The sequence below is a fragment of the Octodon degus genome, unplaced genomic scaffold (assembly GCF_000260255.1).
Source record: "Octodon degus isolate 3935 unplaced genomic scaffold, OctDeg1.0 scaffold00060, whole genome shotgun sequence".
Lineage (NCBI taxonomy): Eukaryota > Metazoa > Chordata > Mammalia > Rodentia > Octodontidae > Octodon > Octodon degus.
Window position 1 is genome coordinate 10771783 of NW_004524636.1, and position 27654 is coordinate 10799436.

A 27654-nucleotide genomic window follows, 5' to 3' on the forward strand; every position below is an offset into this window, starting at 1 on the left:
AGGCGACCAGCGGCGGCGGAGCCCGAGGCTACGAGGAGCGAGGGCGGTGAGTCAGAAGCCTTCGCGCGTGCGCAGCGCCGGACCGTCCGGGCAGGGGCGCGCGCCGGCCGGAGTAGCCGAGCTCGGCGGGGCTGGCCGGGGCCGCGGGTCAGCGTCGGCCTCGGGGGCCGGGCGGCCGGGGCTCCTGGGACCCCTGCCTGGCTCCCGCGACTCGGTCCGAGCGGGTGGGATTCCGGCGGGGGATCGGGGTGGAGGCCGAGGCCGTCCGCCCTCCGGGACCAGGGAGCGCGGGGGGAGGCGAGCCGGCCTGGGGCGAGCGGCCTGGGGCGCCCGGGGTGCGGGGCCGGGGGCGGAGGTCGGGGCGCCGCCGGGAGCTCAGCGCCCTGCAGGTGGCGGCGGCCGCGCCTTCGACCCACACGGGGACCGGGCAAACTTCCCGAGGAACTTTACTGGGCGCAGCTGGCGGGCGCGGGGCGAACCGGCACCTGCACTCCAGGCGGAGCCCCGGGCGCGGTAGAGCCCCGCGCCCTGAGCAGGGTGGTGGGGTCGGCCCTTGGGGGACGCGAGCGTGCGCCCCAGTCCGGCACTCGGGATGCTTCGCACTTAAAATAGATGCCTAAGTTTGGAGTTTGGGTTAGAGGGCTGTTTGCTCTTTTGGAAAGCCTCGCCTTTTTCATCTCCAAAGTATTGTTGAGGCGCGCTGGGGATTCCTCCTTAGCAAGCACCCTATTGTCCTGTGCGTGCTTCGAGAAAACTAGCAGATTCTGTTACTATTTTTTTAAATAGCCAAGGGTGATTATTGTGCTTGTTACTCCTTTTATTATTATTTTTTTCCGCCGCCTAAGTGAGTCTGCTACCTCGCCTTGTCCTGTAAGCACTACAGTTCCCAAACTTGGCAGCCCTGCGGAATCGCTGGGGAGTTCTAAAACTCGGCATTCCCATATTGCATCCCAGACCAATTAAAACAAGTGTGTGTTTAAAGATTCCCCAGGTTGTTGCACTGTGCGGTATAGTTAGGGAACCGCTGGTTTAGTATAAGATAGACTAGTTTTGCCAAGTAACAGCGTTCAGGTCATAATTGATGGTCTGAAGCTCGAGCTAGTTTTCCCCGGACCAGAACTCACAAAGGGTAGTTTGTTTCCCACCAGCGAGGGAGGGAAGTGCCCGTAGTGATTCAAACTTTAGCTGAACTGTAATCTGACGTTGGCAACCTAGAGTTTTGTTCTGGTGTTTTGAATTTCTGTTGAGACTAAGATTGCCCTTCTTGACCCCTTGCGGTAACCCGAAGGTTTCTCCATTAAATCCTCACCCAGCTGCTCTCCCCTTTGTTTTCCTTTTCCTCTTCCCCAGGTTTAGAGAGCATCTCCTGCTGGCTACAGGTGCTGAATTGGGAGGGTGAGTGTGAGTTCCCATAGCAACTGGTCTCAGGGAAGTGGGAGGGTCCTCTTACCCCTGAGTTTCTAAATGGAGCTCTTCCCTTCCGGAGATTTTAAATCACCCTTTTCAGAAAGTATTTGCCCCTCTCAGGTAAAGGTGAGCTTGTCCAGTTCCACGTTTTCTTTCTAAGATAACTACAAAAGTGTTTGTTATGCTATTTGAGTGATACAAGTAACCACGTTGAACATTTATTAAAGTCCTATAACATATTTCAGCATTTTTTTTTTTACCATTTTGAGAACTCTTTATTCTTTAAGCATTTTGAAAAGTAAAAAAATTTGCAACTATTCAAAAAATCTCACCCTTTTGATAGTTTGTGGAACAAAAAATACCATTTATCAAGCTTTTAAAGTTTTGTTGTTCCTAGAAAGTGCTTTTCCCAGATTCTTTCCAAATGTTAAACCACTTGTAATTTTATGCTGTACAATAACATAAGCAGTGTCTTATTTGCCCACTGTTTGCCTCCCCAAGCAGACATATGCAAAGAGCAATTTAAAACAATATTCTTTAATGCTCAGAAGAGACCTTTTATTCATGCAATTCAAGTTTGCCCTACAAGGAAATGTTAAAGCTGTTCTGATGTTTTTAAAAATCTTTCAAACTCTACTATCTAATTAAAATTCAGTCACTCCCAAACTAATTTTAGGATTCCAGTAATTCTGAGCATTTATTGGGAGTTGGACTGTTCTTCCCTCACTAATCTTGTTTTATGTACCAGCAAAAAATTTAAGTGAGCTACCAAGCAAATTCTGTAAAGTTAATTACTCCTGTTTTCCTATAGGAGAATAAAGTGGCAGCATCATTTGTCTAGAGTTTGTAGTTCCACCAGTATAATGTACTGCTATGATAATAAAGTCATAGCTGTTCTTCCCTGTTTGCATTGCATACTTTAAAATTATCGTTGAGGCCTTGCACACCATTCAGGAGGCTGAGGGAGCAGGATTACTAGGAAGTTTGAGGCCAGTGTGGGCTACAAACTACAAAATGAATTCAAGGCCAACCTAAACTGCAGAGTGAGACCCTGTCTTAAAAAGACATACATGCATACATAAATTACCATTAAGTCCTATCAATGTAATGTTTCTCCATTTATTCCAGTAACTAAATCTTGAATATGCATTAATGTACAGTTATTGATATGTCTCCCTTTTTAAATTAAGTGTTGTTGAAACTTTCTAGAGTTTTAAAACATTTTAAGGAGTACTCGCTTTTTAGATACTCTGGGAATTATCAAAACAAAGACTCACAAAATAAAATAACATTGACATCATCCAGAAATCAGCTGTTAATTGGATGCTGCACTTCTATTTTTCCTTTTGGTTTTTGTGGGTAAACATACTTTGAAACAAATTGACATTTAAATTGCATGTGTAGGGTGTGTGTGTGTGTGTGTGTGTGTGTGTGTGTGTTTGTTACAGGGTCTTGCTACTCAGTTTGGGCTTGTAGTGATCCTCCTCTCTCAGCCTCCCTAGTGGTGGGATTACAGGCATGGGCCACCACTAGGTTCTTGGGCAGGCAAAGCATGCAGTACCCAGGATCCAATTCAGGACCTTGTGCTTGCCATGCAGGTGCTTTTGATGCCGAGCTATCGGCCCAGCTGTTGGTGTGCATTTAAATATTGCCCTTTTAATTAATAATATATTACAGATGTTTCTTCTGCCCTTAAATCCTTTGAAAAAAAAGAATTTTACTAATATATCCAGGTTTACTCCATTAGTTCTCTGTGGTATTTGCACCCCCCTCCCCATTGAATCCAAACATTCTGTTGTACTAGTCAATTATTGTACCATGGAACTCCACCCAAATTTCTTTTGTTTTGAGACAGGATATTGCTAAATTGTCTAGACTGGGCTCATCCTCCCAAAGTGCTGGAAGTATAGGTATGCAGCCTTATGTCAGGCTATTCGGTATTAAAATCTCTGGTTGCAAAGTCTAACATCACTGCTTCCTGTGTAAGTGACCTTATTAAGTACCAAATTCTTTCATCTCCTTTTTGTGAGGTAAGGCTAACTACACATGCTCTATAGGTGTGGTGCAATGGCAAAGGCAAATAAAGGATGGCAAGTAGGGTCTGGCAAAGGACATAGGCTCAGCTCAGTAACTTAATGGTCATACAGGCAGAGCTGAGATAAATGCTCTTGCCTGAAAGTTTGAGTTCCTCTGATTGCTTAGGCTGAGTTTACAGCAGTAAAATTCCTGGAACTGAGGTGAGCTTGTTTATGACTCCCAGGCTAGTTGCCACACTGCTGGTTCTGTGACACGTTTCCTTAGCCTTTGTATGACCACAATGTGTCAGTGTGTCAGGACTTCAGCATTTAGTCAGTTTTCCTCATGTCTTGTATGAGAATTGACTTTATTGTTAATATTTTCTAACTAGGGAAATTAGTAATTTGGTTTTTGCTTTGCATTTTTCTTTCGGTATTGTCCCTTCTGGTTTTTTGCCCATGTTACCTTTTAACTGAATATTCTATTATTTGGAAAATTCCATAAAATGAATTGTAAAACAAATAATGAGCAAAGGGGGAGACCCTACAAATATTGTTATGCTTTGTACCTTGGTATCCCTTAAGAGCTTCATGTGCACACAGGGGAAGTTTTTGGAAGGGGAGGTGGGGGTTGGTCAAAAGAGGGGTCACTAGGGCATGCTTTGAAGGGTCTGTCTTCCTTCCCATCCCCTCCCTTCCATTCTCTGCCCTCCAGACACTAAGGTGGGAGCCTCTGTCCTCCTCTAGTCCTCTAGGCTAGGCTAGGCCAGGCCAAGCCAAGCCAAGCCAAGCCAAGCCAAGCCATCTTGGAGAAAATGACCATGGACTGAATTCTGAACCAAAGTAAACAGGTGTTGGGTATTTTGTCTCTATAAGTTGCAGGTGTCAGGTATTTTGTCCTAGCAGCAAGGAGTAACTGAGAGCTTCACAAACAACTTTTACTAACCTTGTGCCTTGTGCCTGCGGTCTGGGTGGCGGGGAGTGCTCAGCCTTCCTCTCTGCTGCTGGCGTAGCACAGGCTCCCTTAGGTTGGCTGAGATGTTGCTACTTGACCATGTGCTCCCTAGATTGATAATAATGTCATAATATGATATATGTAAAAAGTATTTCATCTTCTTAAAATCATTTCCAAAGGGTCTCCATGTCTTCTAGAACTTTTTTTTTTTTTTGTAAATTTAACTCACTTTAGCGGAATTTATGGATAGAGTGTCATTGAATGTGTATGTTGAATGTGCCATCAGATCATATTGCTTTTTGTTTCTTTGGCAAGAACAGCCATCTGTAGAGGGGTCTGTGTTTCTAGGAAATAGAAATGCCTTTTCTTATGTGTTCCTCGAATTGGCTTTTGCTGGCCTAAGGTGGTTGTTGATATTGTACATTTACAGATGATTTGTGTTCTGAGAACGTTACAGTTTATTCTCTTGGATTTCCTAGTTATATAATCATTTGCAGGTAATGACAGTCATGCCTATTTTCAAATTACACCTTTATTTTGGTTTTAGAGCAGATTCTACTAGAGCAGTTGATGCTGAACCGGTGGCATACATGCACAGCGGGCCGTTGGTATCATTGAAAGCTCTAAAAGGTTCACCATCACTACCCTAGAGTTACTGTTCTGAATGTAATAAAATACTTTTGGAATATCATCAAATAGTAATGGTGATACTGTAAAATCTTGTTTTGTTGTTTACTTTAAATAACAGTAGGAAGATAGCAGTACAATATTGGCTCTTTGATTTATTATTTTTCCTCAGAACAAAGGAAGTTCATACTTTTATTTCACATTTATCTAGAAGTCTGTCTGTGTGTGTGTCTGTCTATCTGTCTTTGGAATAGGAAATGGATATTAGCACCTAGAGTTAATTCTGGTATTTTTTTTAACAAACCCATTGATTGGAGTCTCAGATTGGATCAAACTCTGTATTATGGGTCATTCTTTAGAAAAACATCAAATTCATGAGAAGATTAAACAACATAATTAGTGCCTAATTGTGTTCTTGTGGGTGAGGTGAAGGAGCAGCCAGTGACCAGGGCTTTTCTGAAAGTACTCCAATGAGTAAATCCAACAGTCATTTATCATTTGTACCTATTCCTGAATTTGATGTAATTGATCATCCCTGTACTTTGATATACTTGCTGTGTTTGATTTTTAAGGTCACCACACACCCTTGCCTTTCCTCCTGTATCACTGAACTGCGGGTTTCCTCTTTTTATTTTTTTATGCTAGTTTTCTCCCCTTACCCTCAAGGTCTGCATTTGAAATGAGCCAAGGTTCAGATTATTATTATTATTTTTTTTTTTTTATTTTTTTTTTTTTGTGGAACCGGGGATTGAACTCAGGCCCTTGTGCTTGCCAGGCAAGCGCTTATTCTACTGAGCCATCTCCCCGGCCCATACAGTTCTTGGCAGTGTCATGTCACAAATAATCACGGAATTTAGTAAAATGCTGCATGGCTTATAAGACACTCAGTTGTCCCTCATCAGGTCAGACAGCTCCAAGGACTCTTGACTTCACAAGAGTATGTTTAAGGTAACTTAGTCTTAATAGGATCCAAGCTAAATCTCTTCAAACCTGTTCCACTTGTAGCTTGAGCCATTTTTTGAGGTTATACAGTATATGTCCAAGCCTAGAGTCATCCTGACTTCTTTTTCTTTCCTACCCTGCATCCAGAGTGTCAGTGAATCCTGCTGCTGTGTGTTTAAATCTGCATCCAGAATCCTGCTTTCAAAATAAATACAGAATTTAGTCATTTTTCCCACTGCTATTGCCAGCACATTTATCCTAATTTGTAACTGCTCTTGCTTGGACTAATGCAGAGGCCGCCTAACAAATAACTGGTCTCTCTCCTTCTTCAGGTTTTATGAACACGATAACTAGAATGATCTTTTCAGAGTTTAAGTCAGATTTGTTTAAATCCTTCCAGGGGTCTGCCATGCATGTTTTAGCGTGAAGGCTAGAGTTCTTGAGTGATTCCAAAGCCTTGCACGATCTGATTCCTACTAATGCATCTCTTCTCCCACTTTTTTACCTCATTCTCCATTCCAGTCATCCTTAACTCTTTGCTGATCCTTGCACATGGAAGGCACACTCTCATTTCAGGTCATGGTGCTACATTTTTCCTTAACACCCTCCCCCCATATACTCGTGGCCCGTTCCTTCACATTCTTCCGGTCTTCTCTAAAATGTTACCCTGTTGGCAGTGACTACTCTGTTGATAAGTTCAAATTTTACGTCATATCCTTCTTGAAGTGCTCTGATTTTTTCCTTTCTCATGTGTATATTACCTTTGAAAGCACTAATAAAATATACTTATTTTAATTTGACAAATTACTCTGTTCCTTGTCCCTATAGATGATATTGTCTGTAAGGCAAGTATTTTGTGCTTGGTCATTAATAATGTCCCAAGTGTCAACCCCATAGAATGTCCTCAGTAAAGGTTTTAAATGAATGTATTCTTTCTTCTCCATTTTTTCCACCAAGTAAATTTCTCAGGAAGCAGTGTTTGGTGACATTGATGATTTAGTTTCTCACCAGCAAGGGAGAAGTTCGAAGACATGTGTAATTTATAATGGACATAATACAGAGAATGGTTATGAGAATTAAATAGGGTACTTTTGTAAGGTATTAGATTGTGCTAATGCATAGGACAAATTCCCTTAACTGTCAAAACAACAACAACAACAACAACAACAACAACAACAACAAAAACCCTCCTCACCTGCTGTACTCACATCTGAGTGATACAGATTTTAGTGTCTTCTCTGGATTTCAGTCTTTTGCCAGGGCAAGTTAGGGTATCACCAGGGGTCTCTGCAAAACATGCCTAGGTCCTGAGATAAATGTCAGGTATTGTTGTATGTCCTTTAATCAATCTGTGAGTGTTTGTCTTTTAAAGTGGAATGTAACCATTTCCTCCCCCTTTTTAATGCTTTTGTGTTATTCACGGCATCTTTCAAGTCCCCTTTAGCCCCTTTTCTCAGTTTCTAGTTGACATTATTGCTCTTATAAGATCATTTTGAGACCTCTCAGATCCATGAAGAAGCATATAATTGAGCATGATTCTAAGTCACACAGTCAGAGGATCTTAGTCCTTCTCCTTTTGCTTCATAGACAGGAGGATACTGTACTCATCCCTATGGTAGTCATTACAGCACTTGTTTTAAAATTTCACTTAATAGTGCTTCTAGTCTCTTCAAATCCAAGAAAACTTCAAAAGTCAGATTTCCCTTTCCTCCTTTTTTTTAATAGAGCAAGAAATATTTGATTTGTATTGTTGTAATTGCTTTGCAAATAAGTGGTGTTATTTATAATACAGAAGATGATTATTTTAAGCAGATGATTAAGTGACCATAATAAACAAACAACAAAAATCGTAATGTAGCTATAGAAATGCATTAAATCAATAGCCATTACCTAAGTACAATAATAGAAAATATTCTTCTGTGTTTTCTCAGGATGTATCTAGTTCCTTGTGTATATGTGACCTCTGTTAAATTTTTCTGTGATAATATAGGAGTGTAGCAGTCCCCACATTCAATTACACAGTACGGACTTTTTTTTTTTTTTTTTGAGACAAGGTCTTGCTGTGTAAACTAGCGTGGTTTCAAACTTAGGGCAGTTTTGGCTCAGTCTCCTGAGTGCTGGGATTACTGGCATAGGCAACTAAGCCTGTTTAAAGAGTGTAAACATTTTAACCATCATTACCATATACAGCAATTACTTTTCATAGGCACCATTGTTCTGAGTGTACCTACCATATGAACTTGTCTTTCTGTCACCTTTCTTTTATTCACTTAGTTTAAATTGCTTGAAAATGGTAACTTTGAGGCTGGGGAGATGGCTCAATGGAATAAGCGCTTCCCTGGCAAGCGCAAGGGCCTGAGTTCAATCCCCGGTTGGGGGGGGGGGGATGGTAGCTTTGCCCATCCAGCACCAGCACCTGCTCAGTGATGAGGGACAAATTTTGGCCCTCGTCTACTGTTGTACTCTAAATTTCTGTAACTAGGGAAGGGTTTATGATATACATTATCACCTATATTTATGTCTCTGTTAGTAAAAATGTGGGGAGCAGTTGAGTATATACAGTCAAACTATATTGAATGTGGTTTTGAGGAATTGTCTATATTTCTAGAAAGCCTAGAAGTTGGTAAAATTAATTGGAATTACAGCAGATAGCTCTTACCTCTTTGAAAATAATTTTATTGTCAGTGGTGAAAAATCTACCCATAATCACCTTTTTCTCTTTAAGATGCCTACTTATTGAGGTAGAATTTGAAACATCATAATTTTAAGTCACATGAGATATCATAAGTTAATGCTGGTAATACATAATTTATTTCATACTAGTGCTATTGTTAGTTCAGAACTTTGGAGATGGTTATTCAAACTGCATTTCTTTCCCTTTTTTTGTGGTACCAAGGATCAAACTCAGGACCTTGTGCTTGCCAGGCAGGTGCTTATGCCTGTTGAGCTATCTCCCTGGCCTAAAACCTCATAATTTTAAATATTTATTTAAAACTAAAGAGATGTTTTGGCTGAAGTAGATGAAGAAAATCTGGCCTCATCCAGATAATATGGTTGGACAAATAAGGAAAGTATCAATAGCCTTTTCAGAAGATTATATAGATATTTGCTGTCTCACCAAAATTTGATGAGTGATAGTTTCTTGAAGGTTAATTGCCATATAGAATCTAAAACCATAGAAGAGAAATTTTTGTGCTCTGTTACACTAAGATCTTTTGGACTGGTTTGTACTTTGAATGGAAATTTTACTAATGTATGACTATATCATAACTTAGTTTATTAGAAAACTCTAATTCTGTGAGTTTTCCAAATCTTGCAGATGGTGATATTGTTCATTTTATAGTATCAAAAGTGACATTCATTTAACATTGTTACTCCCACCAGAACAGACAAGTATTGGGAAGCTGGTAGGCTCATGGCATAATCGAGGTTCCAACATTCTAATTTTTGCTTGAAGGCTGAGTTTTACATCAGCAATAAATACTGTCAGTTTTTCTAGAAGTGACAGGATCACTTCATTCAGTTTTGAGGAAATGTCTGCCAGAAACCCATCTAAATAAGTAGACTTTGCTTATTCTCAAGTAACAGTGATGATCTGAGAAGAAAACTGCTGGTTTGACTTTATTTTATGCAGTTGCACAAGTGTTTTGTCTCAAAGAAACTGTTTGCTTGTTTCATCCGAAATGCTTCCCATTTCATGACACAAAATAGTACAAGGTGTGCCCTGAAGGGGTTAAGCTTATTATTTGTTATGTTGTGCCTTGTTGTGTTACGTTATATATTTAGTACAGGGTCTCACCACACAGCTCAGACTTCTAGTTTTGTAGTGATCCTTTTGTTTTCAGCCTCCCCAGTGCTGGGATTACAGGTGTGCACCATCATGCCTGGATATAGGCCCAGAGTGGCATGTGGTGCTGGGGATCAAACCCTGATCTCTGCGCTTGCCTAGGCAGGTGCTTAGTCCGCTGAACTATCTCACCAGCACAAGGGGTGATGTTCAGTGAAAACAATGGCTTTTAGTACTTTACCTAGCAGAGATTTCTCATTAAGCAGAATGTCCCTTATCGAGAAGGACACAGCCTTGCTTATCTGCCTTCTTCCAGGCTATTCACCACTGGCTGGAGTCCTTTGTCACCTGAATGTAGGTGGGAAAGAGAGGAGATGGTGCAGTGAGTGAGCACCTCTTCCCTTCAAGTGCTGAGGCCCTCAGAGTCGGCCTTGTCTCCCGTGAGTGAATCACACACAACACCCATCTGTGGTGAGAAGAAAGTCATGGGCTCTGGACAGACCAGTCCCTTTTGGGGGAAGCGCCTGGAGAAAACGCTCCTTTTTGAAGCAAATGCCCTTCTTAAGAGGGCTGTAGTGCTGCATCCTTATACAGATGTTGCTGAGAGGTTGCAGAGGGATTGCTCACTTAGGCTACTGCAAGTACTTTCTCCAGCAGCACAGTTCAAAACTGCTTAAAAAGTGCCTGATGCTTTTAAGTCAGACGCACACATCAAACAGGAATACACAAATACATTTACCTTACCCCACCTTCCAAGGAATACGCTTATAACCAGTTGAACTTGTTATTTGAAAATTCAGGGTTTGTTTTTTTCCTTTTTGACCAAATTAAAAATCAGTATGGATTTTTAAAACAGTTACTTTGCATTTTCAGTACTACTATTGGTTTTAAAAATCACTGCTGGTAATATGAATTTCCTTTCATAAGCATAAATTCAACAAGAGGCTTTCCAGCTATAGCCAAAATTTTTTCCTTGTCTACCTTTAGGGGAATAAGTAGATTGATTGATAAGGTTTTATTTATATAAACAAAATATCAAATACTTGATTGCTTAACACTAGTTCTTCACAACTCCAAGACACAGATGCAAGCTGTGTGCTTTTTGCGCTGGTGCTCGTCGTTACAGCGCTTTGCCGTAGGACACCCCCACCGTCAGCAGTGGGGTTTGTTGGAGGGGGAGGCCTGAGTCTTCCACTGCCGGCCCAGTACACACAGTCTTATTTTATTACTTTGTTTGAAGATTGGGTGTGGCTAATGAAGTAGAAATTCACCCATTCAGTATTAAATACAGACAAAGCACATTTCAGAGCCACATAAAAATATTTTTAATTATCCATTTTTTGGATTATTTGTATGACTGCTTTCCTCTTTCATGTGAATTACTGAAAATTTATCATCTTTTCCAGTTCATTAAAGCAGTTACATTTTCTACAAGTGTTATAAATAAATATGCCAGACCATGAGTTGAAGTTGGTTGTTAAACTCAGCTTTGTCGTGGTAACCAATTGTTCTTTCTGTTAAATACCTATATTGTATTAAATTTTATGTTTCTAATGGAGCGAAGCCTCACTTTGAGCACTTGTAGGAACTTGCTTTTAAGTCAGCTTTAATATTTTCAGTTGGGTTAGCTGCTGCAATATAAATGTAGTATAGCATTATGTCTTTGTTTAGACATGTTCAAGAGAGCCCCAGGACACATTTAGTGCTTAGGTTCTCTGCCATGCACCTGGTTTAAGGTAGCAACTCATACAACTAGAAAAAAAAAAAAAAAGAACTCAGTCCATTTTATTACAGCATCAGTTGCACTGCATAAGTGCAGTCCAGAGTGCTAATTGGACTTGGAGGTGTTGGATATAAAGTTCTCTTAAACAACTGTTGAAAGCCAGGTGTGTGGGTGTGGCAATTTAGCTCTAGGGACAGGGAAGGCAGTCCTCAGAATCCCCACACATCCTGGGTCCTAAGGCAAGACAATGTAAGTACCGCAGCTAGGCCTGGACATGTGGGAGCACCAGGGAGACTTTCTGCCTAGGTACATATGGACTGTATCTTGAAGGATGGGAAGGTTTCTGATAAGTAGTTTAATGGAAAGCAAAAACAGGGAGGATGGCTGGAAGCAATGTGGGATGAATAGTCTGGTGTGCAGTGTGATTGAATGAAGAGAATCGGTCCAAAGAGCTGGTGGTGAGTTGGAGCAGGTAACAGAGGTTCAAAATGCGTTGCAAGCTTGTGGCTTCCTCTCATCCAGAAAAATGAGATCGGATGCCTTTTATTCCTGGATAGGAGTTTGTTTTGCCTGCCTCTGCCAGAGAGCATATGTTAGTATCTTTGGGATGAGTATCAAGGATGGCAGTTAAAAGATTTGGCCACATATCACATACTAAACATCTTTTTTTGCCTCCCTTTTTGGAGGTTTTATATTTTAAATTTTACAAAAGATTTTGAAGCAAATACCGGCTCAAGTATAGGTCTCCTATACTGAATTTTGGTTTCCCAACATCTGCCTAGTAAAATCCTTATGTAGAAGAGACCCAACTCAGGTAAATTTTGATCTTCATTTTCAGAGACTGTGCTCTTTCTTGCTCTGGTTCCAGTTATCATCATTACCTTGTGCTTTGGCTTATATCGGTATGCCTCCCACCAAACCTCATGCCATCATGGGAGGGTGAATCTAGAGTGTGTGGCACTGGAATGGATTCATGGAGCAATGCAGTATGCTCAAGGGCTCTAGGATTAAGGGTGTAAGTACTACCTGCCCTAAGTAGCCTTGGTAAAGTAAAAAGGGCAGAAAAATGCTGTTAAAAATCCCTAGCTTGCTTGTTTTTGGTGTCTTCTGCTTGCCATGAACTTGTTCTCCCGTGATGTGCCTGTCTGCCACACCATTTGGCCTTGGAGCCCGCTGATAGTGGACTAAAACTTCTCCAAATTGTGCTCTCAATAAACTCTTCCCCCCTTAACTTATGAATGTTGAGTATTTTATCTCAGCAGCAAGAAGTAATTAAGATATTATGGGTCTAGCATGAGTCTGTGCAGCTATTGATAATAGTGAAATGGTTGCTTCTTTGTGGTTTTTTTTTTTTTTTTTTACATCAAGGTAGTAATAGTTGACTTGTCATTTTTTGAAGATGTGTTTTTACTTCAGTGTATTAATCTCTTCATTGTTAAGGTTCACATGTAAATACTGTCTGCCTATAGTTTGAGATGGTAGGGTTTGGGAAACCAAAATCTTTTTCCATGAGTATTCCTGACATATTAAATGAGACTTATTTGAGCATTGTTTTAGAAGTAGATTGTTTTATGTCTTTGAGTAGTTCAAGTACTGGCTTGCTTATGCAGTAGCTCTTAATTAAAAAAAGCCTTGCTGAATGTCTTACTAAAATTGAAGTTTTGTTGGAAATATCTTACTTAAGATGAAGCTAACTACAGAATGTCCTCAATATCTGTTCAAATTCCGACAGCAGGAGTGATGGAGGCAACAAAGGAGTAGTCAGTGCCAACTTAACTGCGATATCTCCTACAACAAATGAAGGGAGTCCCTGAGTGTTACTGTGCTCATAGAGTTAAGATTATGCCAGTGTTTACATTACCTTTATATTGAGCCCCCTCAACATGACTAGAAATTGAGTACTTTAAAGCTCATTAAGCATGGTATAAACTATTTTTTAAACTTGGATTTAGAACAGATTTTACTTTGAGTTTTTGCCAGAAGTTGGTTTCTGTAATAATCCTCCTTCACAGGCTTATAATTCTACACGAATTTGTAAAATTGCTAAGGTATTGTATGTACCATCTTCGTTTGGTGGTATTTGCTCCAGAGAACATACTCTGTGCTAGAAATTGAATGTGAAAGTGCCTTGCAATTTCACAGGTGTTCATTTTTCCCAAGTGCAGAATTTTTCAGACTTCATTCATTACAGGAAAATTCTTGGTTTTAATTATATCTTTTATTGTCTGCCTAAAATTACTGTATTTCATTCTGATCACATACATTGTAGATGAAGAGGGTTATTTCATTAAATACTAATTAATGAAGCCTACGTTGGATGTGCGCATGATGATGGCCATACTGCGTAATTGTATATGGTCTTTTCAGTATGGTTTTGCTAAAATTAAATCTTGTAGTTCTTTCTGACCTTCAAAACAATTTAAAATTGTGTCATTCAGCTGTTTAGTGGGAGGATAGATGGATAAATTTGAGGTTTAGTTTATTTCTAAGCATCTGAGTGATTAAGGGCATAGCACACAGGTGTTACTGTTTATTAAAATGGGTTTTCACCAGATTGTAAATGTTGGGGAAATTGGACCATGACTTTTGAAACCCCATGCAAGTTTAGGAGTAATGAGGAATCTATTGATTTGGACATTGTTGGGATTCTTTCTTCTAGTTCCATGTGCTCATTTAAAAAAGTGACTTTCCCAAGTAGAGCAAGCCATTCTTTGTTAAGTGCGAGAGGCTTTGAGTTTTAATGATCAGATTGTAGTGGGATTCTAGGTGCTTATCTTGCTAATAAAAATAATCATGGGACCAAACTAAACAATATCTTGGAAATACCTGTTTTTACTTTGACTACAACACAGTATTTTCTTCCTCTGTCACTGAAAGGAGAAAAATTACCTGAAGCCGGATGAGGTGGTTCCATTCCAGTTATGCCTGGCAGGACCAGAGTCCCCTATTGGAGGGGAACAGTGACTCCTAGAGCCTTAGACTTAGCTTTGGATAAACTACTTTCATGTACCAAAGTAGAGAGTCATATATGTGAACACATAGTGGGATTGTTATGATAATGTTTCTCCCTTTTAAACTAACCTTTGAATAGAGATTCTGTTTATTTGAATTTAAGCAGTATCTTCTAAATATTCGTTCATGAAGTTATTGTAAATTAATAAATAGCCTCAGCATTACTAGAGTGACAGGCTTTTAGTAATACCATGTTTATATACATGTTTAATTCTGTGCCATAAAAAATATTAGAAATGGATTAATAGTGAAATTATTTCCAGTCCTGGCAATGGAGGGTGTCATTTTGAGATTTCCGTCTAGACTTCCTGCCATATCAACGGTTGTCATAGTAGCAGTCCCTATTGAGAATTGCGATTATATACTTTATCAAATGACTACTTGATGAAAGCCCAATTATTCTAATGTAGTTCAGTCAGAATTCTGAGCCATCACCTTTCCTGGTTAAGAGAATAATTAATCAACCCAAAGAATAAATTGTTTTCTTTCTGTTGAATTGTATAAATTTTAACTTATTTCACTGACTGCAGGGTGCTATTAGAGGTAACACATGCCATTGTTTTATGTACCATTAAGGAAAAAGATCCTGATAGTTATGTACATTAGATATATTCATAGATATAACCCAATTTCAGACCTGTTAAAATTTTTGTGTATATGTGGGTATGTTTATTATCAATAAAATATGGCACATGTGTTTGTAGAGTTTTGGTTGAATAGAAGCTATGATATTAACATACAAAAGAAACTATTAAGTAAATTATTTCTGCCAGGTGTGTAAATTTTTTGATCCTAGAAGCCTAAGATTGAAAAAGAGGTCATTTATTTGACACTTAAATATGGGGAAATCTATCAGGTTATCTAGAATATATGACAATTAGCAGCTGACTACCTTTTAAAGCAAAGTATCTTAAACTTTACTAAAGGATTTAGAGCAGTAGTCTTTTAAATAGCTAGCTTTTGAGTATCTCATGACAAATTTTATAAACTCCTTTTCAAGATCACTTCACTTAAAAGTAAAAAAGCAAATACTTTGGAATTTAGATGAGATGTTTAGTATTCCAAACAAGGTGCACACTCAGACACAGTATGTTTAAGAGCTGTAATCATAAAATACCATGCTAAACACTATATAGAATTTGAAAAAGAATCGTTGTTCCTGCCTTCTGAGAATTGTTGCATGCTAACTGTAGGCATGACCTCCCTCAAGTATAAAGTACAGTTTCAATTAATTGGAGTTGCGTGTGGTGAAAGGTTAGTGACACTGCAAGCATGCCTCATCCTTGGTAGCTCTGAGGAGTTCTTTGCCCAAAGACTTGTACCATATGAATTTTCAATCTTGGTGTTAGATTTCAGACTGACTTTTCATTGAGAAAGGCCAGGTAGAATTGCGGTGTGGATGCTGGGGAGTGGCTAGGTAGAGCACTTGAAGCATTCAGCTCTCAGAGGTTGGGACCAGCAGGGCATCAGCCAGCTGCCAACCTCACGGAGAGGTAGGGTCCACAGTAGATGTCTGGCCCAGGGTGTAGGTTCTAAATGTGGGTTTGGAAAGAAGCTGCAGGCTTCAGAGACTGGGTGTGAGCTGGATGGGAGGAGTCTTGCTTGACTCTCATCAGCTAGGTTTATAACAGCTTAGGACCTGCTTGGCCAGCAAGATGGGGTCCTGCACACCTGGAGAGAAGGGGAGGAAGCGTCAGTAATTGTGCTGCCTGAGAGAGGGCACAGGGATTGAGGGAGCCAGCTTCATCTTTGGATTTTGGATTTTTGTTGGTTGCAGATAATGGTTCTTGCCTTGGTACTGTTGGGACTAATAAGGTTTCTCTTTGTAGCATGTTTTCAGCTTATCAGAGTGCTTGCACAAACATAATTTTGCCTTCACAGTAAACCTAAGGGGGGTAAGCTGGATGTAAGTGTCCCATTTGGCAGATGTGGAACATGAGGCTCACAAGTACTAAGTACCTAACCTTAAGTTGTTAACCTCACTTGTTTTCAGCTTTTTTTTTTTTAACTGTGAATGCTGCCAGTGTTTGTCTCCATATTTATCTCCAAAATTTAAAAAACATATAGTAGTTTTATAACAGCTGTTGCTATCATTAGGGATCCCAACATTTTGTTGTTTTTACTTCCCAGATCCACATAACTTTTGCCTGGTATTGAAAGAAAAATTAAATATTACAACTTCTCAGTTAAAACTACTTTCCTGTCACATTTTACAGATCTGTTTTGGAAGTGGTAGGTACCACTTTGCTCTGCTTTGCCCTGTTCAATAAAACTCAACTCACCTCAGTCTTTGCTTTTGAGGTCACCCGTAGTTAACCATGTACAAGTCCAGACAAGGGGAGTGTAAAACTAGAGCAGGTTAAGCAAGAGTAGCTGGAATTGTTGGTTGTGGCCCTAGAGTGTGCTGCACCCCTGGCCGAGTAGTTTGCTAGCTCTCCTTTCACTTGGAGAGCCTCTTGTTTTGAGCAGCGTGCTCATGGCTCTTCCTCCTGTGACAGTTCTTTCCTGTTTTGACCCAAACAGCAGCCATGCAGCATTCCCTCCTGTAGGCTGCCCCTAGAGCTGTGGACTCTGTGTGTTCATAGTTTTCATCTCTGTAAACTTTGCAGATAATTTTTCTTTTATAGTGCATTAGACCTGAAAATAGCACGGAGGGTCATTACTGTGGGTAAAATGCAAAGAGAGTGGTACAAACAGAACATAGCCAGCAGATCTGCCTGGTAGTGCAGATGTTGCCTTGCTGACTAATGCTGGACTCCTCATGGCCCTCTTTGGCTTCTGATAGCCAGATGTATTACTTGACATGTGTCCCTTTCAGTGCTAAACCTCATTGAGGTCCTCACACTAAATGTGTAAGACTGTGTTAAAGATAGGATGACTGCAAATAGTGCCAGTGGTGAAAAGTATGATCTAAATCAGCTGAAATTATTATTAATTTTGTCATTAATTTGGGATTGAATGAAAATAAGTAATAGAGTTTCATGTTTGTTGTAACTCAGGTGAGCTGGGAGTAGTGGTACATATCTTTAATCCAAGCTACTTTGGAGGCAGCAGAATCAAAGTTGGGCCATCCTGGGAAAGTCAGCAGGCCCCTGGCTCAAAAACAAACAAAAAGTGCCTTTCAAAAAACATGCTGGGGCTGTAGCTCAGATTTGAACCAAGGCCTTGGGTTCAATTCTTATTATACTGTGAATATGCAATAAAACAAATTCAGCTGAAATTCACTATTAGCTTTTTTTTTTTACCTTATTTCCTGATCCTCCCTATTGTATAACCAAGACTTTATATACCTGTGACCAGCCTGATGCATTTTGTATATACTTTCATTAAAGATTGATGGACTTTTCCCAATTTGCTTACTTCATTAGGACAGATTAACTGTGTCTTGCTGTAGCTATAAAATACAGTATAGGAACAAATGATAGACTAGTAGTTGGAAAGAAATGTTAGAGGTACAGTTTAGCACTAGATATTGGGCTGTTACCCACTATTACCTTTCAACCCAGTAGATGATATGCCCAGGTTACATATTGAGTACATGGGATTTTAACTGTTTGTAGGCATTTAATCAGGAGAAAAGCAGCCATAGCATGTATTTACTGTAGTTGATTATAGAAATGAAAACAGAAAAAACTGATAAAATTTTGTATTTCAAACCAATACTAGATTTTTCTAGATGCCATAGATTACTCAAAAGGGCAGATGAAATGCATCAGTATTCTTTCCAGAAAAATAATGCATACCACCAATATTGAATACATACAGTCTGGTGTTAAGAATGAATGGACCGGGGCTGGTGAGATGGCTCAGTGGTCTAAAGCACCTATTTACAACAAGCTTAGCAAAGCACAGGGACCACGGTTCAATCCCCCAGCACCACATGCCAGCCAGCCCCACCCCCTGGTGGGCTGAGCTGGACACACACACACACACATAAATAAATAAAATTATATATATATATATATATATATATATAAAGAATGAATGGACCAAGTTGGGGATACAGCTCAGCAGCATAAGCACCTGCCTGGCAAGCACAAGGTCCTGACTTCAATTCCTAGTAACACACACACACACACACACACACACAGCCTTCTATTTGGCTGGCCAGATTGCTCAGTAGACTTAGGCAGAGCACAGTGTCCTGGGTTTGATCCCTAGCATGCTGTACTGGCGCCATCCCCGGGGCACGCTGAGATGGTGATTGAGACCTGTGTGTGGTGGCATAGGCCTGTAAGCCTCGCATGTGGGAGTAAAATGTATTATTTACTGTAGATTGAGGATAAAGTTTGAGAAATACACATCTATTATAGACAAATCTCTTCATTTTTATAACTGAGGAGACAGAATCCCAGAAAGGCTAAATGAATTGTTAAAATCCCCCTCCCTATCGTAAATGGTCCAGCCAGGAGTGGGCTGGTTTACTTCATTGCTGATTTCATCATGCTATTGTGCTACCTTGCTGTTTTTTGTTTTTTTTTTTTTAATAGAACTGTGAAATGGATTTTTTTAAAGCATTTGAGTTCCTCATCAGCTTCACCCCTCCCATTTTTGAATCCTTTATTTTTCCCACTAAAATCATCCATCATTATTCTTTAAGATAAGCTGGTCTTCAACTGGTTCTCCAGTGAACAGGCCGCTATCTTGGGTTCTCATAGGGCCATATACCTGAATCCTTCAGTTTTGACATCTAATCATAAGAATTTCAGAACAAGATATAAGGGCATAAATTTTTGTATAAAGCAGTTACTCATTTATTTGAGAATTGTATGCAAAATGTAACAAATGACACAGGATCTTTGCAAATATGCTTTTTTAACAATCTGTGTGTTTCTGAGGTCTTTTCAAACGTAAATGCCATGTAGATTATGAATGGTCTTGTCCAGGTTCTGATCCAGAATCTGGCCACTTCATTAGATTTTAAACTTCTCTTAAAAACTTAATTTTCTAAGTAACTGAAGCCTTCCATTCAGAAAGCATTTTCAAAAATACTGTATAATTTTCTTTCTCAGTCACATGCACTTAACCACTTCAGCTTTTAAAGAGTCATTTTTTTTGCATCCTTTTGTTTTGGCCTGTATGCAAAGTGAATACAATCCACAAAAACTGTGTTGTTCTTCTGTGGTCTTCTTATTTTTATCTCACGTAGTTGCCAGGTAATAATGTGTGCCTCAAAGCTGATGGTATTTCCTGTTCTGAGTATTTCTGACCTGCAAAGTTAGATAATACTACCTGTGTTGGAAATGTCTTGGAGGGCCCACCTAACGTGAGGTGCTCTCCTGGGATGGGCATGATGATGAAGTTGAGCAGCAGTGGAGGAGAGAAATCTTTGGTTTTAACCATCTTCTGCATAGGTATTAAATAGGAGCCTTCTTTTTTGTTCTTTGTGGCTTTTTCCAGGTGCTTTTTAGGCTGGTTTTCTAGATCTGTCCAAGTTTGTGTATTAAAAGTGTGTTTGAAGGTGACATGCAAGTGTATGCATGTATGATGGCTTAGCCTTGTGATTGATCACTCAGGATCTGTAGCAAAAAAGCAGTGCTGAGGGACCATCCAAAACTGCATTGGTAACCAAATGCTGAAGACTAGTTCTTGTACACAGTATGTGTTTTGCAATGTCTTTGAATAATGACAACTCCTTGGTTCAATTTAGTGACTTAGGATCCTAGGGATTTAAACACTGGTTTACTGTCTTTACTAGATTATTAATTACAGTAACAATCATATTCTTATTTACTGAGCCCCTCACTTCGTCAGGTAGTCATTACTCAGATGAATATTGTGTAATAAGCAGGGTTGTGTTCCTGACAGATGCATTAGATTGGGATGGCAAATGGCTGCTGCCCTTGGAACAAATGAGAGTAGTCCAAATGGTTGGGGTGAGATTAAATCTTGTCATTAGCCCGTCTACAAATAAACAAGCATGTGTAGAACCTACAGCAGGTGTTTCTGTTTTTGTTTTTGTTTTTAATTGGAAATTGTTGGATTTATATCTGTGAAAACCATATACCAGCTCTTATTTTAATCCAAAGCAAAGAGAACCTGTTTGCATTTTAACTAGGTAGCCTCAGATATTTATCACTTTAAATAGTTTTATTGGCCCTGTGCTAGTAGTGGATTATATTCTTTAAAATTATCATAATAAGATTGAACGTAGCCATAACAGTTAAGTTGGATTTTGAGATCCCCAGCAAGGCCCCATCTGACATATTTTTAGTGAATTATAGTCTTTAAACACTGATTACCAGATTTGTCTCATTTGAATGTTATTTTTACATTGAGAATTTGTCTTATGCTTCAGTGCAGCTAAGCACACTGATATAATCTTTTCCTAATTAGCAGTGTTTTGTGACTGGGACTCTTGTCAAAGATCATTATATGAGCCACGAAACATTTAGCTCTTTTTTGCTACTAGAGTATATAACTTGCATTCAAAGAGATGAAAAAGAAAGAAAAAAGGGGGAAAAAAAAAAACAACCAGCAGCTGCTATCCATAAGCTGTAATAAAATATGCACATGTTGGTTTTGCTGTTATTAAGGTCTTTTAGTTTATAGACTACAGAATTTTGTTAGAAATGCTTGAAACTAAATGCTGTAAGGGAAAAGGTTTTACCAGAAATAAAGAGTAGGTGACTGTCCCTGTTCTTTGTTAATTGGCCCTGCTTATTTAACGGAGGAAGTAAAAATGTGTGTGTCTCCTGGAGAGAATCTCTGAGTGAGTGCACTCCTCCCTTCCTGTTTTCAAATCTATCTCATATGTTGTTTATCTTACTTAAATATACAGTAGACGGGAGAATGCAACTGCTGTTCCTTTAATATCAGAACACTGCACGTTACAATAGGTGTCACTGTTTTGCTTGGTCCAATCATGATTGGTGACTTCAGCTATTGGCTCCGAGCGCTGGCTGTCTCACTCCATCTGCAGGGCTGTAATACCTACTCTTCTCCGATCCATTCACCACACAACTTCAGCCGGCTGAACAGACTAGCTGGGCTCCAGCACATCTTCCTAACCTAATTCAGAAAGCAAGTGCCACAGCTCCGTGCCTGTCGACTTCTGTTAGTGTAGCATTTTCAGGTGATCTAGGAGACGCTTATTTTCATGAACAAATAAGAAAAAAAGGAATCATGATGGGGATGTATTTAACAGACCCAGTTCTGGATAAAACTTAAAGCCAGTTTCTGTTCAACATAGTGAAAAGGTCACCTTGCCTGGCTGAGAAAAGAAGCAAAATAGCAGCTTGTGGTTTCTGTTAACAGCTCAGCTCCAGCTAGCCTCTTTTGCTTGATGTTCGAACCAGTTTGGGAAATCTAGCTCTAAAGAGAGACATACCGTACTCATGGTAGATGACAAGGAAAAGAACATGAAATGTCTCACCTTCTTCTTGATGCTTCCAGAGACGGTAAAGAATAGGTCCAAGAAAAGCTCGAAGAAAGCAAATACTAGCAGCAGCAGTAGCAGCAGTAGCAGCAGCAGCAGCAGCAGCAGCAGCAGCAGCAACAGCAGCAGCAGCAGCAGCAGCAGCAAGTTACCCCCAGTTTGTTATGAAATAATTACCTTGAAGACTAAGAAGAAGAAGAAGATGGCTGCTGATATATTCCCCCGCAAAAAACCAGCCAGCTCCAGCAGCACCACTGTCCAGCAGTACCACCAGCAGAATCTCAGCAACAACAACCTTATCCCGGCCCCCAACTGGCAAGGTCTCTATCCCACCATTAGAGAAAGGTAAGTGCCAGCCCAGCAGATTTACTTTAAAAGTTTTCCTGTGTTGAAGTTTCTGGTTTTGCACAACCTGTAATGTATTGTACCACAAATCTGTGCTTCCTTTTTTCCCAGAAGCTTTATTGGTAATGGAAAACTGCCTTGTATCTTTTCCAAAACAATACAGCTGTTTTCCTCTGAGATAAAAATATTTCTGCAAGCTGTAACATTGAAGTGATGGGGCTGTGTGTACGGGCCGTAGCAGACAGAAACCTTTTATTTGTTCTTAGCCTTGTGAAAAGTTGGTGTAACTTTTTTAAAACTTGAACTACTTCCCATGTGTTTGCAATGATTACAAACACAGTTGTTTAGTTAAAACCTTCATTTGTTGTTCTGCCTTGAACTTAGTAAACTGTTGCTTATCTTTGACTATTTTGTGAATTTTCTCTGTTGGGAAAAGGGATGTCAAGAATGCTGGTTGCTACTAATTATTGAATTGCCTCTGTTTGTAGAAATGCGGTGATGTTCAATAATGATTTGATGGCAGATGTACATTTTGTGGTTGGGCCACCAGGTGGGACTCAGCGGTTGCCAGGACACAAAGTAAGCAACAGCTGCATTACCGGTTTAGTCCTGAGATTTACAAAGAGGGACCCTCTCTATGAGCCTGAAACTTAGTGTAGGCAGCTTGCTGCCCGCAAGCAGCATGTGTCTCACCAAGTTACAGAGAAAGCATACCTTCTCCAAGGGGCTTTGACCATGCCGAATTTTTCCTTGTTTCCTTCTATACTATTTTGTATTTCCCACAAAAATATTCATTTCCTCTTATCTCTAATCCTGGGAAGTTGTTGTGGCAGGTTTGGAAAGTCACATGCTTATCTTTCTCCTAGAAATCAGTTAGATAAGCTTTTATTTTTATGCTGAGGGGGCCTGTATATTAATCTCTCAGAGCTTTGAGATTATGAGTGGAGAAACCTTTATGAGTGAATCTCTTCTCTGGCAGGATATGTTGTACCTTGGCTTTTCTCAGAGAACAGGCTTCAGTACTCTCTGCCCAATGAATCTGATTGCTTGCAGTTGTTTTTCTCAGTTGATTTGCAGAAAATACATTCAATTTAGTGCATGAAATAAGATTTTCCTTTCTCTACAGTATGTCTTAGCTGTTGGGAGCTCTGTGTTCCATGCGATGTTTTACGGAGAACTTGCTGAGGACAAAGATGAAATCCGTATACCAGATGTCGAACCTGCTGCTTTTCTCGCTATGCTGAAGTAAGCATTAATCATGTGTTTGGAAAGAGTTTGTTTATGCTGTATTTTACTTGGCTGGCTTCAGAGTTTAATGTTAAGTTCTACATAACAGAAAAGATAGATGAAGAGAGAGGGTGCTGCTTACCTTGTAAATGGTTTTAGACAATATTGTTCATCTTGCAGTGAAAAGTGGGATGCTGGAAGCATTTATAACTTGGCATAGAATTTAGGTGCAAGTGGCATCTTTAGCAATTTGGTTTTTAATAAATTATAATTATAGAAAATAGAAATGACTTTCTGGTGTTAGCAGTATTTAATAGAGCATCTTCTGTCTGGAATCAGGGTGTGTGAAAAAGTGTCTAAATACTTTTTATTTTGTAATTCTATAAGTTATATGCCTGTTTAAAATATCACCAGTTCAAAGACTTGTGCATTTTCTAAGAGCTATTTTCTAGCAGAGGATAAAGATTTAACTATTTGTTGAACTCATCTGAACTTTGTGCACACTATATATTCTCTTGCATAAAATCAGATGCCACTGGGATAAGCATTGGTATTTATTATTAGAGGAAAAATTCTCGAAAGGTGTAGATAGTTTTCTGTAGTATCACATAGGTGTATGTGGAAAAACTGCAGCTGACATAAAAGTACAAAATATGCCATGTATTTGTAAAAACTAATAACAAGTTTTGGGTACACTTGAGTGAGTATATGTTAACCTTGTATATAAAATCATCTTTCCCATGTACCAATGCTGAATAATGTGATAGTCTCCCATCTGATGGAAATCTCATCTTAAATAATGCTTATTTTTCTTAATCTGCATTTCTGTGAATTCAGTGTTACCTGCTGTTGTGGGATTTTGCTTCACTGGCTTAAATAAAATTTTTATTGAAAAAATTATTCATTGTCAACAAGTTGCACAATACTCCCACATAGGTTCAAATGCTGCTATGTAATTTACTGCTTATGGAAACATAAATTATAGCTAGTTCTAGAGCTTAAAAGTGATGTTGGTAGTATAATTTTGAAATCCAGTTGCTGCTGACTGCACAGTGAGAAGCAGGGGTTAAAGGGAAGTGAGCACAGGAAATATCAAAATGTAATCTACCATTTTTAACTTTTGTGATATTTAGAGACATGTATACAGAAACCAGCTTTACCTGCAGGCCCCCCTGCTCACATCTCAAGAGGAGTTAGCTTGGTACACTTGACAGTGTTCTCCGTTACTGAGCAGAGTGCCGTACCAGTTCAGCATTTTGGCCTCAGTGCAGAAAAGTAGTCATTCTGGACATATGCATAATTGGGAAACAGCAGGAACAGCAGAGTTATATCTTAACTAGGCCATTTGATTGAATGTTTATTAAATGGCCTTTCAAAGATATATTGCCAAGCACATATATTTATAATAATAAAGCTTTTTACAACTGCACATGCAGTCCTTGTACAGCGCTGAGACTCAGAAATGTAGTAAGAGGCCATATGTTGCCGTGCTATAGCTGGGATAGTGAGGACCAGGTTTATTCTCCTTGTGCATTGTGGGCGAAGAGCCAGCATCCCTGGAAGAGGAGTTGTTAGGAGGTGAGATAGCTGCTCCCTTGACAGCTCTGGGGTAAGTAGAACCAAGTGCTGCCCATGTCCTTGGAATGGGTCCCGTCCTTACTAAGCTGCAGCTGTACTCTCAAGTGACCGTAAGGAAGGGGAGGCCTCCTGGGAACAGAGGGAGAGGCGGGTCCCATTTGCAGTTTTGGACAGAGCAAAATTTTCTTCTTCGTACTGTATTTTTGTACTTCATTGGAGAAGTTGTGGCTAATTTTATGTTACATCTATTTTACTAAGAAGAAATAGAGTTGTCATATATATATACTTTCTGTAGAAAAAATTAAAAGTTAAGTTTTGTCAAAGGTTTTCATTCATAGTTGCCACTGACCTCCCTAGACCAGCCACAGCAGTGTGAGAGAAGCAGGCCTCTTGTTTTATCTGTTGAGAGAAGCAGTGTTGATGGAAGCACAGAAAGTAAACATTTAAGCATTCTTGCTTTAATTACTATATCTAGAAATAAGATATTATTTAATTCTAAAGGTAGAATAAATATGTGGGAAGAAAGCTTGGAAGTTTGGAATTTGAAAAACATACCAAGTCCGGATTCTGTGTAAAGTTAACTGGAAGATAGCACTGATAACATGTCTGATTGTTTATTACCTTTGAACTACTTGAAAAATATTTAATATCAGGTTTTATTTTATATTTACGAAAAATCCAAAAGATCAAGATGCAATTATTGTTGAAAGAAGCATTTGTTTTTACCAGAATACAGGATAAAACTACAAAATAGATATGTGTGTACTGTCCTTAAAATGTAAGAGTAGAATATATGTGATAGTATTTTATTGTTTTTTCTCTAATATTGCTTATGAGTGCTGGGCTGCCCTTTTTTATACCTAGTTGCATTATATTGTTTTTGTTGAGACACTAGAATTGTATTATTTACTTAATACTTTTCATCATAGACTATTGAGTTATATGTTAATAGTTTATGAATAGATTTTGGGTATTTCTTTAAACACTGTATCGTAACACTTAAGATGACATTCTTGGAACAAACTTACAAGTAGTTTCGTCTCTTTTGCTCATTTTCTGAGTGTCCCATTATACATGTTGTATGCTTTGTTTCAGGTATATCTATTGTGATGAAATTGACCTTGCTGCTGACACAGTGCTGGCCACACTGTATGCTGCCAAAAAGTACATCGTCCCTCACCTTGCCCGAGCGTGTGTTAACTTCCTGGAGACCAGCCTGAGCGCCAAGAATGCCTGTGTACTGCTCTCCCAGAGCTGCCTGTTCGAAGAGCCAGACCTGACCCAGCGCTGCTGGGAGGTGATCGATGCCCAGGCTGAGTTAGCTCTCAAGTCTGAGGGGTTCTGTGACATCGACTTCCAGACGCTAGAAAGTATCCTCCGCAGGGAAACTCTGAATGCCAAAGAAATTGTCGTTTTTGAGGCAGCTCTAAACTGGGCCGAAGTAGAATGCCAGCGACAGGATCTAGCCTTGAGCATTGAAAATAAACGCAAGGTCCTAGGAAAGGCCCTCTACTTGATCCGCATACCCACCATGGCCCTTGATGACTTTGCAAATGGTGCTGCCCAGTCTGGAGTATTAACTCTCAATGAGACCAATGACATCTTCCTCTGGTACACTGCAGCCAAAAAGCCCGAGCTACAGTTTGTGAGTAAAGCCCGCAAGGGGCTTGTCCCCCAGCGCTGTCACCGTTTCCAGTCTTGTGCCTATCGAAGCAACCAGTGGCGCTATCGAGGCCGCTGTGACAGCATCCAGTTTGCAGTTGACAAGAGAGTGTTCATTGCGGGCTTTGGGCTGTATGGCTCCAGCTGTGGCTCTGCAGAATACAGCGCCAAGATCGAACTCAAGCGGCAGGGTGTCGTTCTGGGACAGAACCTGAGCAAGTACTTCTCAGATGGGTCCAGCAATACCTTCCCTGTGTGGTTTGAGTACCCAGTGCAGATTGAGCCAGACACCTTCTACACAGCCAGCGTGATCCTGGATGGCAATGAGCTCAGCTACTTTGGACAGGAAGGCATGACGGAAGTTCAGTGTGGCAAAGTGACTGTCCAGTTTCAGTGCTCTTCAGATAGCACAAATGGCACTGGCGTACAGGGAGGACAGATCCCTGAACTTATATTCTATGCTTGAAACTTTGCCTCCCCATGCACTGCAAGCCTGCTGTGTATATCTGGTCCCTCTTTGATGCTTAGCTCGTCTGCAGATAAGCGGTCAGCACAGGTAATTTGTAATGAATGAAGCAGTAGGCAGTTTCTAATTTCTTTTAACCTTTTAATTATGTACAGGCTAAAATGCTGCATTCTGCTTTTAACTGTATATTTAAGAGCCAAGTTCTTACTGAGGCTTTGTGGTCTTTAGACGTGTCTGTACACATGAGGGAGGGATTGTACTCTTCCAAGTGCCCCATCAACTTCCCAGTTTTGTCCCTCTGAAGAAGGTTTGGGATTACCTCAAATTTCCTTTTGGATTTCATTTGATGAAATAATCTAAAAGAATAACATCAACAGTTATTTTAAAACAGAAGCAAGCCCTTAAAAAAAGATAAACCTCTGTATACAATTTGGAAGATACTTGGCTTATGATAAGTAATAATTTAAAAAGAAGACTGTAGTCATAAATAGCTCCTTATTCCTTTTAAATTTGTTGAGTCTGAGCTTTAC

At 39.8% G+C, this 27654-nt stretch overlaps 1 protein-coding gene across 2 annotated transcripts; it reads left to right on the forward strand.

The window, feature by feature from the left end:
* On the forward strand, positions 1 to 27654 carry Btbd3 (BTB domain containing 3). Of its 2 annotated transcripts, XM_023718594.1 has the most exons (5): positions 1 to 46; positions 21864 to 22191; positions 22680 to 22770; positions 23318 to 23436; positions 26092 to 27654. In XM_023718594.1, the coding sequence occupies exons 2-5, from the start codon at positions 22049 to 22051 to the stop codon at positions 27122 to 27124; spliced, it is 1386 nt and encodes a 461-aa protein (XP_023574362.1). In that variant the 5' UTR covers positions 1 to 46; positions 21864 to 22048; the 3' UTR covers positions 27125 to 27654. The 2 variants fall into 2 exon arrangements, with proteins under 2 accessions (XP_023574362.1, XP_004634362.1); XM_004634305.2 differs by lacking the exon at positions 1 to 46 and having other exon boundaries at positions 21123 to 22191.

Excerpts from the sequence above, each read along its gene's own strand:
- Btbd3 (XM_004634305.2), top strand. The coding sequence starts at position 21,806 with ATGGTAGATGACAAGGAAAAGAACATGAAATGTCTCACCTTCTTCTTG. Across the intron at positions 22,192-22,679 it reads TATCCCACCATTAGAGAAAG|AAATGCGGTGATGTTCAATA; the intron begins GTAAGTGCCAGC and ends CTCTGTTTGTAG. Across the intron at positions 23,437-26,091 it reads GCTTTTCTCGCTATGCTGAA|GTATATCTATTGTGATGAAA; the intron begins GTAAGCATTAAT and ends GCTTTGTTTCAG.